Below are 13650 nucleotides of genomic sequence, written 5' to 3' on the forward strand. Positions count from 1 at the left end.
TCCACTTCCTTCCAACCCCTCTTCCTCTAGCTTCCTCTCTCTCCTCCACCCCCTTTCTGTCCTCCTTCTTCTCTCTCCCTCTCTAAAACCTCAAGCCCCACGTTTCCCTTCCACTGCCCAAGCACAGGCGCCAGCCTTATCTTGACCAGCTAAGCTGTGGAGAAGGTTCACGTGAAATCACTGAGTACCTGATCAGCTCCTCCTCAGGGGCAGCCCCTCTGTATCAAAATACAAACAGCACCGGGGCAATCCACATTCCCCGTGGCCCTTTTGGCCAAGTAAAAGACTCTTGAGTAAAAGATATAAGTTGAGCACACTTGCAATTATGTAATTATAAAGTATAAGGTACATTTACCACCCAGTCCATCAGTTTTGTCAAATTGGATAGCGCACCCTACCAACTATCCTAAATTAAAGGCTTACAATTTTTTACTTTAATCACGTCCTGGTTTTAGCTTGTATATCATCTGAAAACCATCCTCAAATCCATAGCAACTCTCAGTGCTAAAGAGCTGGGTCAGCTCTGAGACCACACCCAGTCCTCAACCCTGTTAGAAATCTGAGAACGGCTTAAATATTACCTGAAAATATAGGAAGCACAAAATGTAGCTTCCAAAACCTAATCAGAACTAACATCAAGATACAGACAGCACCAGGCAATCCACGACAGTCATGCCATGGACCGAGGCCCCCAGACCGACTGCGTCCACCTCCAGTCCTTTGCAGCTGCACTCCACTTTCTATCTCCAGCAATTCAATTATTCTCCGTACCTCATGGACATGGAGTTACAGAGTGTTTGCCCTTAGTGACATCCTAGTTCATTCATAAGGACTGGTTTGAAAATGTAGGAGTGTTTTATAATTATACACAACAATGACATGGTTTAAAAGTCCAGTTTTCAACACAGGTTTTATCCAGATGCCCAGTTTCTCTCTCTGACAGCTCAGCCGCTCTTTGCTTCCCAAGCCCACACAGGCAGCCAGGTAAGCAGTTTGGTTTACCCTTTCACCTTTAAACTAAAACAAGCAGTTTGTATACTTGGTCTTTACTCCCGCGCTCTGCAATGGCTGCATGGAAGAACGTGAACGATCCGGCAGCCCTCCACGCCTGCTCTCTGCTGCTCTGGGACATCCCCAGTGAACTTAGCTCCGCACACAGTTCTCACCCTTCCCTCCCACTCGCATGACTGACTGGTAGCATGGATGAGCTTAGGATACAAATGGAGGTACATACCATGTGCTGTGCTAGTATTTGTTGAAAATCTGTAGCAAGTGCATTTGAAGGAAAAAAGTGTTCTTGTGACATCAAAGGAATTCTTGTAAAAATATCACTAACCTGGGGAAATTAACGGAGATGTGTAACCTGTACGGCTAATTCCAAGTGCAGAACAACAGAGTAAATAAATGCGCTTTTGAAGCAAAGCATGGCAGAAACTTGAAACGCTGCTGGCATTTGAGGGGAGGGCACCCTTTCTACTATAAGACATGGTAACTATCATGTGTGAAGCACAGGCTTATCCAGGGCTCTAGCACTACCAAGAGAACCACACAGTATGACTGCAGGCATTCCCTTCTTCCACTGTTACATCCAAGAATGCAAAGTGAGAACAGGCAATCTGAGACGGGAGACATTTTCTAAATTTTGCTATCATTTCTCTCTCCTGCCCTTGTCTTCGAAATCTACTCAAAATTTACAAAATAATGCTAAGTGCATTGCTTTTCTATCAAACGTTAGTCATAAGACAGTCTAACACCTCAAAAAAGAGTCCCACCAATTACTGTGCTTAGCACTGCATCTCTCAGAGATACTGGGAAATGACCTGGCTAGCAGTCGTGTGTCACCTGCTTCTCAGAGAGTGGGAAAGTGGGCAGAGAGGACTAGGACTACAGCAGTGTTTACTCAGCACAATCTCTAAAATGCTTTACCCTCCGAGCTGGACTCTGACTGCCATGCAGACAGACCACAATCATTAGGCCGTACCGTCTGACTTTATACACAGCTGCAGTGGGGGCTGCTCTGAACGGATAAACTATATGCACAATATCTATTAGTAACTGTAGGAGATATAATGGAGTCAATGTTTTTATTAAACTATTTGTCTTATTTATATACTTGTAAGATATACTTGTGAAGATTAGCAACATGCACTTTTAAAAACAAGAAACAAGGACTGGAGAGACGGCCCAGCAGTCACGAGCACTTGCTGCTCTTGAGAAGTCCCAGGTTCAGATCCCAGCACCCACACGGTGGCTCACAGCCATCCGTAGTCACGGTTCCAGGGGGTCTGGTGTCCTCTTCTGACCTCCATGGGGACTGTACACATGCAGTGCACGTGTATACATGTAGGCAAAAGACTTAGAAACGTAAAATAAACATAAGAAGCTACCACAGAAATTACTAGAAGAACGGCCTAGACTCTAATAGTGGATGGTCTCTGGAGAGCCTGCCTGAGAGTTGGGGGCAGATGCAAGTGGAACCATTACTAACGAACCACAGGACAGTGACCTCATAACTTCAGTAGCTTAAAATGTCAAGAGAATGTGTAAACAGTTACTTACTTGTCTAAGAAATGCAGATGGTGCCATGGTGTCCAAGCCATTGTCTGTAGCACACAAATAAGTGATTCCGTCAATAAAGAGAGTGTGGTAGACATAGCTTTGAAAAGAACACATCTGTTTATAACACTGAAGGAGTTAATTACCCACAGCCTGAGATACTTGTCTTTCATTTACAAGCAGTCACTGTGGTATAAAAACTACATACAAAATTTATATGTAACTTTTTTTTTTTTGAGACAAGACTTCGCCATGTAGCCCAGACTGACTATCCACTTGCTATGTAGCCGAGGTTAGCCTGAGACTATTGAAAGTGCTGTGTCCCGAGTGCTTGGGTTACAGGCATGTAACATCTTCCCTGGCAAGACAGGGAACTTTGGGTTTCTAGGTCAGGGCCTTGCTTTGTGGCTCAGGTGACCTGGAGCTCACAGCAGTCCTCTTGCTTCCGCCTCCCAGGTGCCGAGACTGCAGCTAGGAGAGCTTTTGTGTGTTTCAAAAACTAGATGCCATTAAGTTGAAACTGTATACAATTTATATATTTAAAGTTTCATCAATGTAAAGAAATCACACTAAAGAGGAAGTGGGGTGACCTGATTATATCTATCATCTAGACTTGAAATATCTTTAAGAAAGTGAGAAAACAAGTGTCAGTCTCATCTGACCAAGTGGAAACACTCTGCCATGGACTTCCACTCCCATTCATTTGGAGGTGGCTAGAATTCCTTTGGCCCTTCTTGGCTTTCCAATACGATGCATTAGAATTGCAAGCTGTGAACTACCAATGCCGAGTAGTCTAGAAGACAGGACAAGCTGGGGAAAGGAGAAAGAAACTCAGTCGATAAAGTATCCATTGTGTCGACAACACCAACTTCTAGCTGCTGCCAGGCTCCTGGGGAGCACCTCCATTATTCACTGCTTGGTACCTCCACTGCGGTCTTTTGGAATACAGTGTGTGCTGGCTGGTTCTGTGTGTCAACTCGACACAAGCTGGAGTTACCACAGAGAAAGGAGCCTCCCTTGAGGAAAGGCCTCCATGAGACCCAGCTGTAAGGCATTTTCTCAATTAGTGATCAAGGGTGGGAGGGCCCTTTGTGGGTGGTGCCATCCCTGGGCTGGTGGTCCCGGGTTCTATAAGAAAGCAAGCTGAGCAAGCCAGGGGAAGCAAGCCAGTAAGTAACATCCCTCCATGGCCTCTGCATCAGCTCCTGCTTCCTGACCTGCTTGAGTTCCAGTCCTGACTTCCTTTGGTGACGAACAGCTATGTGGAAGTGTGAGCTGAATAAACCCTTTCCTCCCAGCTTGCTTCTTGGTCATGATGTTTGTGCAAGAACAGAAGCCCTGACTGAGACATAGAAACCTGGCTGAGACACAGCACCTCCAATGGTTAGCAGGCAGCACACTGTCAACTATTAACTGGATATACGTGAGAACGGGAAACTGAAGAAACGGATCATATGAATAGAATGTGTCACCCAGGATGGCCCAAGCTCTCTGGCTCCTGCCCTCTGCCCCCGTGCTGGGTCCCAGGCATAAGCTACCATATCTGCTTTGTGTTAAACCATCTTGGAAGAATGTGCTGGAAACAGGTGGCCACCCCCACCGTCTCCTTCAGAGGGTAGTTTTATTTAAGAATCTTGATACCTGATAGGATAGTTTTATTTAAGAATCTTGATACCTGATATGAAATGAAGAGGTATCTTAAATTTATGCTTAGACTATTATTAATAACACCTGGAGGCTATTTTTAACATTTAAAAATGCAAATACTCTGTATCTAGAACATATGTTAACTGACAAGAGCATTAAAGTATCCCACGTGCACGTGCTACAAGGAGAGAAGTAGGAATACCTATGTTTGTTACGTAAGACATTCCTAAAGAAGCAGTCCTTGTAGGAACAAAAGGAAGAAAAAGAAAAGGAAATTATAAACCCACACCTTGTTCAAAGCGCTTGCCTATCTATAGGGGGAGAGAGAGCAGTGTGTGGAAAAACAGGAATGAAAATTAGACCTGCAAGGAAACTTGCTCTGGGTTTCATTTCGGAAGCACATATTGTTTTCATAAGTGCAGATGATATTCAGCAAATGCTTTCAAAGAAACAATCCTTAGAGATTGAACAAAATGAGAAAGATGACTTTGTTGACTGTCCTAAACAAAGGTGATGGTGGCTGGTTGCTGTTGGGAAGGGAGAAGCAAAGATTTGCTGACCGATTGGATCGGATTCAGAAGAGAGGAAGGTGAGAGACCCTGAAGGTTGCAGGCACGAGGCACTGAGTCTGGATGGCTGCTGACACCTCAGATGGAAAGGTAACAAGGTATTAAACAGCACCAAGCACCAAGAGTCCTGCTGAAGACAGCCTCTGGGCCTGGCTGCTTGGAGCGCGAGGATCTGTTTGCGGGGTCAGCAAGCCTAGACAATGAGGAACTAGAAAACTTTAACAATCATCTGTGTGGGGAGGGAGGGGAAGGGAATGTGCGGGTTCAAGAAGCATAAAAGGAATGAAGCTGGGAACAGGCAGGGCTGCTCTGTCACTGAGAGGCCCTTTCAGGTACGGGGCAATGAGGAAATGACCCTGCAGAAGGAGGTGGCTGATACTCAGGAACGGAGGAGGCAGGGGATGCACCAGACACATGGCAGGTGGCTGGCAGGGGACTGACTGCTTTTTAGGGACAGGTGGCAGCTACTATTGGGAGAAGTCCCTTATAATAAGCTATATGCTTTTTATTTAGTTCAACATAGATTTTGCTAAGTTTCCCAAGTTGGTCTGCAACTCCTGAGTAGCTAGGACCACATGGGCCAGCTGGCCTGGATTTGTTCTTTGTAACTATGTTGTTTTTTTTGACAAGTTAAAATACACTCCTTTTTATTAAAAAAGAAGAGGAGGAGGAAGAGGAAGGAAAGACAGACAGACAGACCAGCCAATTGTGGTGACCCACATTAGTAATCCTAGCACTTGGAAGGCTGAGGCAAGAGGATTGCCATGAGTTCAAGGCTAGCCTGGCCTACCCTGTCTCAAACAATAACAACAGGCAAGCAGCCTAAAATAACAAATGCCCTTGATCTGCCCACCTGGTTCTTTAGTGGTGTTTTAAGGCTGGTTTAGAATATATGAAATGTCCCAAGTAAAATTTAACAGCAATGGCTATCTTTATTGGTATTAGTAAGTACATTTTAAAGGCGAAGTTTCTTTCCTTCTTTCCTTTCTCTCTCTCTCTCTCTCTCTCTCTCTCTCTCTCTCTCTCTCTCTCTCTCTCTTTTGATGAAGTTATTTTTAGGTACACCAAAACCCGTGGAGAATAACAGAATACTCTTTTAGCCCCACAGCCCAGCAAGGACATTTCTGGCACAGTGGTGGCCATGTAGCCTTCAGTTGCATGGCCCTCCCTTTCCTTTGCATAGGTAGCCACTGTCCACACACAGAAGGCTCCCTTCCCGTGAGGCTGGCAGTAGTGTGTGCCGTGCCTCAGTTCTCCCTGTCATTAGATTCATTCCCTGGAATTATGACGATCAGAGGAGACTCGTGACTGAGCACACCTTACCTTCCTATTTGAATTATGGTCGTCGGCTCAGCTTTCAGAAGCGCTTGCCTAAGCACCTTTGCAGCCGCTTCCTAGGAAAAAAGTCAGCATTTATTTTGGAGAAGATGGCAGGATCTCCTCAGTGTTCTCCTCCTGAAATTACCAACGTCTGATCAGTTTATTAAGGAAAACCCTTTCCTCAAGAGAATTAGGTGGTATGACGCATGCATGATAGGAGGAAAGACGCCACACAATGCTTTTATGAATCAAAGGAAAACATATGCACATGTAAATCTGCAAATACAGGCTGCATTAGTCTTGTCTTTACAGTCAGATATCATGTATGGCTTTTAGGCTGCGAAGCAATGGCTAATCAAGTATCTTTCCTTTCCTTTTTCCCTTTTTTCTTTTCCAGGGCTGAGGACCAAATCCAGGGCCTAGGTAAGTGCTCTACCACTGAGCTAAACTCCAACACTCTCAAGAGTCTGTCAGTTATCTGATAAGACTGTGTGCAGAATGCTCTGGAGGCTGGAGAGAAGGCTCGGCTGTCAAGAACATTCAGGTAAACACAAGGACCTGAGTTCAGACCCCAGAACTCATGTAAGAAGCCAAGAGTGATCCTGGAGGTGCCCTGGGGGCAGGTGTGAGGGAAAAGGGGGTGGGAGAAAGGATCCCTACAGCTTGCAGACTGCCAACCTGTCTGAAAGTGCAAACTCCAAGCTTAGGGAGAGACCTTACCTCAAAAAGTATAAGGTGCACTTGATGCTTTCCTCTGGCCTTCGAGCACACATACAAGTGAGCATACAGCTCTCAAACCTACACTCAGCACACACACACACACGCACACACACACTCTAAGTTGTATGTGCATGCACACTCATTTGTGTGTATGTGAACACTATAGGATATGTGTCAGACACATGAGCTTCTGAGGATCCTCCCGTCTCCCTCCTATCTCTGCTCAGGTGTGCTACAGTTACAGAAGCTCTCAGCTGTGTGTGTGGCTTTTACGTGAGCTCTGGGGATGTGAACTCAGGCCCTCAGCGAGTGTTTTTTTACCCACTGGGACATCTCAGCCACTCTGGAGCGTTTATAACAAACGTTAATGGATTAAGGACATTTATCTTCACTCTCTGAAGACATTTAGCAAGTTGCTATTCGTGATTGCTCCCTCAATACTCCAACGTTCTTCTCTGTGTGCATGTGTGGGGTGCAATCTGTGAGTCGTGTGGCTCTCATGTGGAGCTCAGAGGACCCCTTTTGGGAGTTGGTTCTCTCCTACCTTTAGGTAGGTTCCAGGGTCCAGGGATCTAACTCAGGCCATTAGGCTTGGCAGCAGTGTCACTACCCACTGAGCCATCTCACCAATCCTACTCCTCTCTCTTTAGGAAACTAGCATTTGCTGAGAACTCTTGTACCTGCCCATTCCTCACGCAGGCGACTCCTTGGAGACGTAAGATGCCATAACTGTGCAGAACACCTTACTGTCCATTAAGTGGAGTCCCATTATTTTGCTTTAGAAGCATGGAAGGAATGTGAAAGTTACCTAAGATGCCACAGATCGCCACACTCCTAGTTAACTTTTTCGTTTTCACATATAACACTTAAACAGAAACTTTTATGGATGAGAAAAGCCTTAGTGGTGGAGAGCAACTGCTGCTGCCCAAAATGTGGAGGAGACATTCTCTAGGACAGAATTTCCTAAGACATTGAAGAATCAAAGGGATGCAACATTCCTGTTGCTTCACTGTGATTACTAATAATTATCACTATTATTACAAAACACTTGTGCAGCCTCCCCAAGTGTTTCTTTTGCATAATCTAGATGATGATATCATTGCAAGACTGAAAACAAACGACAGAGGAGACTGAGCGTGTGACCAAGGGGGCTCTTGTGTCTCTGACATTCACATGCTGCAGATCCACGGACTTGTCTGGGGGCCCCGGGAAGAACGCAGACAGTGAACAGGGCACTTCTAGAACCCAGTCTAACCTTGGAATCTTGGAACCTGGTTGACTGGCTCTTGTGACTAAGTTTGGTATCAATTTTTTTTCAAATAGAATGTCTCTCTCTGTGTCTCTGTGTCTGTCTGTCTGTCTGTCTGTGTGGTGTGTGTGTGTGAGAGAGAGAGAGAGAAAGAGAGAGGAGAGATAGAGATAGAGATAGAGAGAGAGAGAATGAGAATATGAGTCTCTTTGGCACTGTGGGAAGCCCCGATACCATTTCTTCCCTTCTAATCCTAACGGTCCCTTAGCGGAGCTGTACTCTTCATCCTCCGTGGTTGGCGTTTTGCACAGCAGGCAATCGCTACCTGCAATCCACTGCGGGGTGGCAGACTGCTTCCCTCTTGTGTTCTTACCTCCGGTGTGCTTCAAGGGAGAGACCATTTGACCTCTGACAACCTTCAACTTCTCTTAATAAAGTGGGTTGGGAACTTAGAGTGTGTTGTGCTTTCTTAACATTTGACTAGGAAAGAACACAGAGCTGAAACATTCCCTTTCCTGAAATTTGATGACAGAGACAGACAAGAAAAAGAAGATTCCAGTTTGGCTTGGTTAAGTCATTTCATACAGAGATGCCGGTAGCCTAGGCATAGAGAAAAGGAAAAAGTGAGAAAAGTCTCAAAGTACCGATGAGATTACACTGCCCAAAGTGGGGAATAGTCACTTGAGCAGCTGTGTGGAAGCATCCAGGAGGAAGACAGGCAGGAGGCACTTCTACGGTAAGCTTGGTGAGAAGAAATTAGGGCTGGAATGAAAATGTGGTCAGGAAGAGAGATGGGTTCCAGGTGTGCTCAGGAAACAGAACACGCAGGTGATGGAGACGAGAAAGGAGAGGAGGGTGACACTTAGGCTCCACTCTGAGAGTCCCAGAGGGAAACTCGTGTCTGGAGCACATGAGGAAAAACCAGGGGCGGGCGTGTTTAGTTCTGCTTGGGTGTCTGCTATTAGGCCGTATAACTCTGAAGGGAAGGCAGCTTCGGAAGTGGAACGATGCCACAGGAGTGTCTGTGTCCGGCTAGGAAGGACTGTAGCAAGAATCCCAGAGTGTAAGGGACTGCAAAGAACGTTGGAAATAGGCTGAATGGCATGCTTGCATACCCATGCTCCCTCCGTCCCCTCACATCAAGAGGCTGTCCCTCTGACCAAGGCTCACGCCTCTCTTGCTGGCGGTTTGGGTCCTTCCGGCCTCCTCATAAGTGTGCCCACCTGTCATACATATTCTTTCCACAGAGTAACAAGTTTAGGGATGTCTCCACATATTAACAAATGAGGGCCTGTCCTGGGCCATGTGCCCTTAGTGTCCCTGCCTCATTTCCTATACAAGTTCAGAGAGAGAGAGAGAGAGAGAGAGAGAGAGGGAGAGAGAGATATCACTCCCCCATTTCCTGCTCAGCTGGCCCAAGGCAATCTGGTTTTTGCTTCTACTCTACTCTTCTTCCAAAGGTCGCACAGTGTGACCCACTGTCACCTTCTGTTGTAGAGCCCGCCTCTTCACTTTTCTTAAACAGGGCTCGCTCTTTCTTTCTTTCTTTCTTTCTTTCTTTCTTTCTTTCTTTCTTTCTTCCTTTCTCTCTCCCTCCCTCCCTTCCTTTCTTTCTCCCTTCCTTTCTTCCTTCCTTCCTTCCTTCCTTCCTTTCTTTTCCTTGTACACTTTCTGGGCAACCTTACATACGCCTCCTATTTCAGCTGCCACGCCCAGCCTTTTAGATAGTAAACACACTCATGACCTACTGGGCATATTCTGGCTTTCAGAAGTAAGGCAGAAAAACAAACATATAAAAACGCACTAACATTTTAACAAGCCATACAATTTAGTATGTTTCAAACTGTAATGTATCCTTCCTTCTGCATTCCCTCCACCGAGTCCTCTAAATCCTAACCTTCTCTGTATAGTCTCCGCTCTTTAAGGCCACCAAAGAAAAAACTGTGAGAACTGTCCTATGTAGTTACGCCCGTCACTTACATGCACAACCAGGAATCAATGCTAGAGGGCACTTACTAAGTTTCTGTCGGATATGCACCCCCATGTACCATGTACCATGGCTGCCTTAGCTCAGAGCCTTAGGATTTATTTATAACCAAATCATCTTAGTTGGTTGTTTCTCTTTCAATCCGCCCTTAACGTTGTAACCAGGTAATCTTTGTACTTCCACTTGCACATCGTGAATTGCACCACGATGCAACATCAGTTTTCTAGGGGACACACACACACACACACACACACACACAGAGTCTGGCCTCACCTCCAGAGATTCTGTGCCCTAGCCATAGTAAAGCTCTTGGGACTCTCCAAATTCCATGCTGTTCTCTCCATGGTGTCTACCTTTTCTGTGCTAAGCTAGGAGTAGTTTCTCTGAACAGCAGTATTACAGCCTATCATCAGCGAAACACTTTTTACCCTCTGGTATGGCTCTAAGGTCCAGATACAACATTAGATGGCATCTGACAATTTTTAGGGTGTGTGTGTGTGTGTGTGTGTGTTTGCTGGGGACTGAACTCAGGACCTCACATATTTTGGACAAGCGCTCTAACACTGCGCTACACCTGTGTCCTCACTTTTTAAAGACTGGGTCTACGTAGTAGTCCACGCAGACCTGAAATTCATGGCCCTCCCACTCTGAGTGCTGAGAGACCAAGCTGCGCTGTCAGGGGGGCCCTCACTTTCTGCGACTGTAGAAGTTTTGCGACCCTTACACGTTCACTAAGTGTGTGCTGAACTGCAGGTCATTTCTGGGCGGGGAAAGTCTTGTAAAAAGACTATCAACTTGGAGACAGCCATAAATCTCCGCCAGACGCCCGCGTGCAGTTCCAGCCCCAACCCCTGGGCGGCGCAGGCGCAGCTCCCGCCTCGGAGTCAGAGCTTCGGGAGGGGCGGGAGGCCTTCGAGGTCACCCCGTGCCCAGAATCGAGGCCCGGCGGGCGCCAGCCTCGAGGAACCGAACCCTCGCGCCGAGGCGCGACCCGCAGGTACCTGATAGGAGCCGCCGGTCAAGGCTAGCTCCGCCAGGACCGCTCGACCATTAGCAACGCAGCTGTAGGTGATCGTCATAGCCGGCAGACCAGTGAGAGAAGCTGACCGCCTCCTAACCGCCCGCCACAGCCGGGCCGCCGCTCCGCGCAGGCGCGAGGGACGGATGATTGGCAGGAGAGGAGGCGGGGCCACCTGTGGGTCCCGCAGAGCTTGTGAGGCGGGGAGGCGAGGTCTGTGGAAAATGCTAGGGGTTCCTGAGTTCTAAAACCATTTAAGAGTGGTTTAACTGCTCGGGCCACACTACGTATGAATCAGTCTCAATCTACACACGGGGAATGAAGACTTGGTTTTAAAATACAGTTAATTGTGGCTGCGGAGGGTAGGCAAACTTTTCCACAAGATCTGAGTTCGGATCCCCAGAACTCATGCTTAAAAAAAAAAAAAAAGTAAAAAAAGATATGGCGGCTGGAGCGCGGAATCCCCTTTGAGGAGTGGAGTGGTAGTGGAGACAGGTGGGTGCTAGTAGCTCATTGGCCTACCTGAATTGATAAGCTTCAGGTCCTGTGAATTTTGGTTTCAAAAAATGTGGAGAGCAACCTTGGAAGATGTGTCTACGTGTGCATGCACATATCACACACACACACACACTACCCATAAACATAAAATAAAAAAAAATGTTGGCCACTCCCATATCCTTTGTGCTCTTTTAGTGTGCTTGTGGGTTCTGGATTCTTGTAGGTTTTTTATGGTTTGTAGCGTCGTGAAACCGGTTATTACTTTTCTCCTCCAGTAGTGTGCAAAGCACTTTCCAGCACCACGAGTGCTGGTCAGCAGGGCGGATCTATTTGGGCTTCAGTTTGGTTTCTCCATGTTTAGTAAGTAAATGTTTCTTCAGCCGTAGAGCCGTGCCATCAGGTCATGGGTCAGCTTGTTTGCCACCTTTTTCTAGTATCTCGAGATTATAATAATTATAGCATAGCACTTCTCCCTTTCCCTCTTCCAAACCCTCCCATAAGCTCCTCCCCTTCTCCTCCAATCCGTGGCTTCCTTTCACTAACTGTTATTGCGTGCATCCATTACATGCATATACATATATATTCCTAAATGTAAGCTGTTCGCTCCATATAATGTTCCACGTATGTCTGCTTTCAGGGATGACTGTTTGTCATTGGACAATCAATTGGTGTGCTCTTCCCTGGGGAAGACCAGCTCTCGTGTTCCCAGCTTTACTCAGTTGCCTGTAGCTCTTTGTGTAGGGTTGAGGGCTCCTGGGCTTTCTTTTCCTCATCCACGATGGGGATGCCCCTGGGTGTCAACTTTGTTCAACTTGTGTTTGTCCAGTCATGTTGGTGAGACTTTATCAGAGTAGTTTTTGAAGTTACTAGGAGACACCGCCTCACAGCAAACTGCCCCTCTTCCCCAATATTCCCTTAGCTGTAGGTTTGGTGAGAGCATTTTATTGAAGGTGTCTGTTGGGGCTAGACTTCACAACCTGACTGTGGTTTTCTGTAGTGATCTCTTTGTTACAACGTGACGATTCCTTGGCGAGGGGTGACAACGACACTTATTTATGGGTCTCAAGACAAATGTTGATAGAGTGTTGTTAGGGATTCTGTAAATCAGAGGTTGTACATTCTCTGCTAATAGCCGTGTCCTCACGAGCTCTGAGTGGTTAGCTAAGTTTTCGGGACCAGGCAGGATGTCTCTCCTGTTGAGTCTTAAAGAGCTCTTGGTCACTGGCAAGACAAGTGCACCATGCTTGTGCCCTTAGCCTTATATCGTCATGGTGGTCACAGACGTGGTTCCTAAGCATCATAGCTGGGTAGGACTTCCTCCCATTGGGAGCTTGCATGGCACCATCTGGTACCATGAGAGCTACTCCTCAGGGACTGAAAATTCAGGTCAGTTCCAGCTCAGGAGTCTCTGGGCGTTGTTTCTGAAGTGCATGGTGTCTTCATCAGCTAAATTTCCTATAGATTTCAGGAAATAAACCACATCGGGCTTGGCCTCCTACATCAGTTATCAGTCATCAGTCAAGAAAAACCCCTCATAGACGTTCCTACAGACTAACCTGATAGAGATCCACTTGAATCTCCTTTTCAGTGAATGCTAACATCCTCCCTGTCCCATCCCCCTTCACCCCTGCTTACGCCTTTAAACTCCAGCATTCCCCCTCCTTTGAAATTTTGTATGTATCCTGCCATCCCAGCAGTTTTTACAAATTGGGTTGTGAGAGTGTAGGCTTCCATATAGTTTTTTATGAGCCCTTCCTTTGACTTAACCTTCCTATCTTAAGGTTTCTATTGCTGTAATAAAACACCATGACCAAAGTAACTCAGGGGAAGAGATGGTTTATTTGGCCTGACAGCTTGTAGTAAGGAGGTCAGAGCAGGCGCTCAAGGCAGGAACCTGGGAGAGAGAGCTGATTCAGAGATGATGGAAGACTGCCGCCTAGCAGCTTGCTCCTCGTCGCTTGTTTAGCGGCCAATCTCACCAAATGAGAGCAAAGACCGCTGACCCAGATTCTTTAGTCAAATTAAGCAAGCTTTACCTTCTGCCAGAAAGGGCTATCTCCCTAAAGTGAAGTTTGAGAAACTGGCA

At 46.5% G+C, this 13650-nt stretch overlaps 1 protein-coding gene across 5 annotated transcripts in view; it reads right to left on the reverse strand.

Annotated features, from left to right (window-relative positions):
- The window catches only part of Vamp9 (vesicle-associated membrane protein 9), a 36650-nt gene extending 25443 nt beyond the window's left edge, over positions 1-11207 (reverse strand). Inside the window, exons 1-4 of one of the 5 annotated variants that reach the window (XM_008770075.4) lie at positions 11050-11207; positions 6096-6166; positions 2560-2656; positions 1235-1336 (exon numbers count right to left, since the gene is read on the reverse strand). In XM_008770075.4, the coding sequence (XP_008768297.1) occupies positions 1235-1336; positions 2560-2656; positions 6096-6166; positions 11050-11127 (348 nt within the window). In that variant the 5' untranslated portion in view covers positions 11128-11207. The remainder of the gene's footprint in view (positions 1-1234; positions 1337-2559; positions 2657-6095; positions 6167-11049) is intronic. The other 4 variants (XM_039092649.2, XM_039092651.2, XM_008770076.4 and 1 more) reach the window with 4 other exon arrangements.
- Positions 11208-13650: the final 2443 nt, after the last annotated feature.

The sequence above is a fragment of the Rattus norvegicus genome, chromosome 14, assembly GCF_036323735.1.
Source record: "Rattus norvegicus strain BN/NHsdMcwi chromosome 14, GRCr8, whole genome shotgun sequence".
Taxonomy (NCBI): domain Eukaryota; kingdom Metazoa; phylum Chordata; class Mammalia; order Rodentia; family Muridae; genus Rattus; species Rattus norvegicus.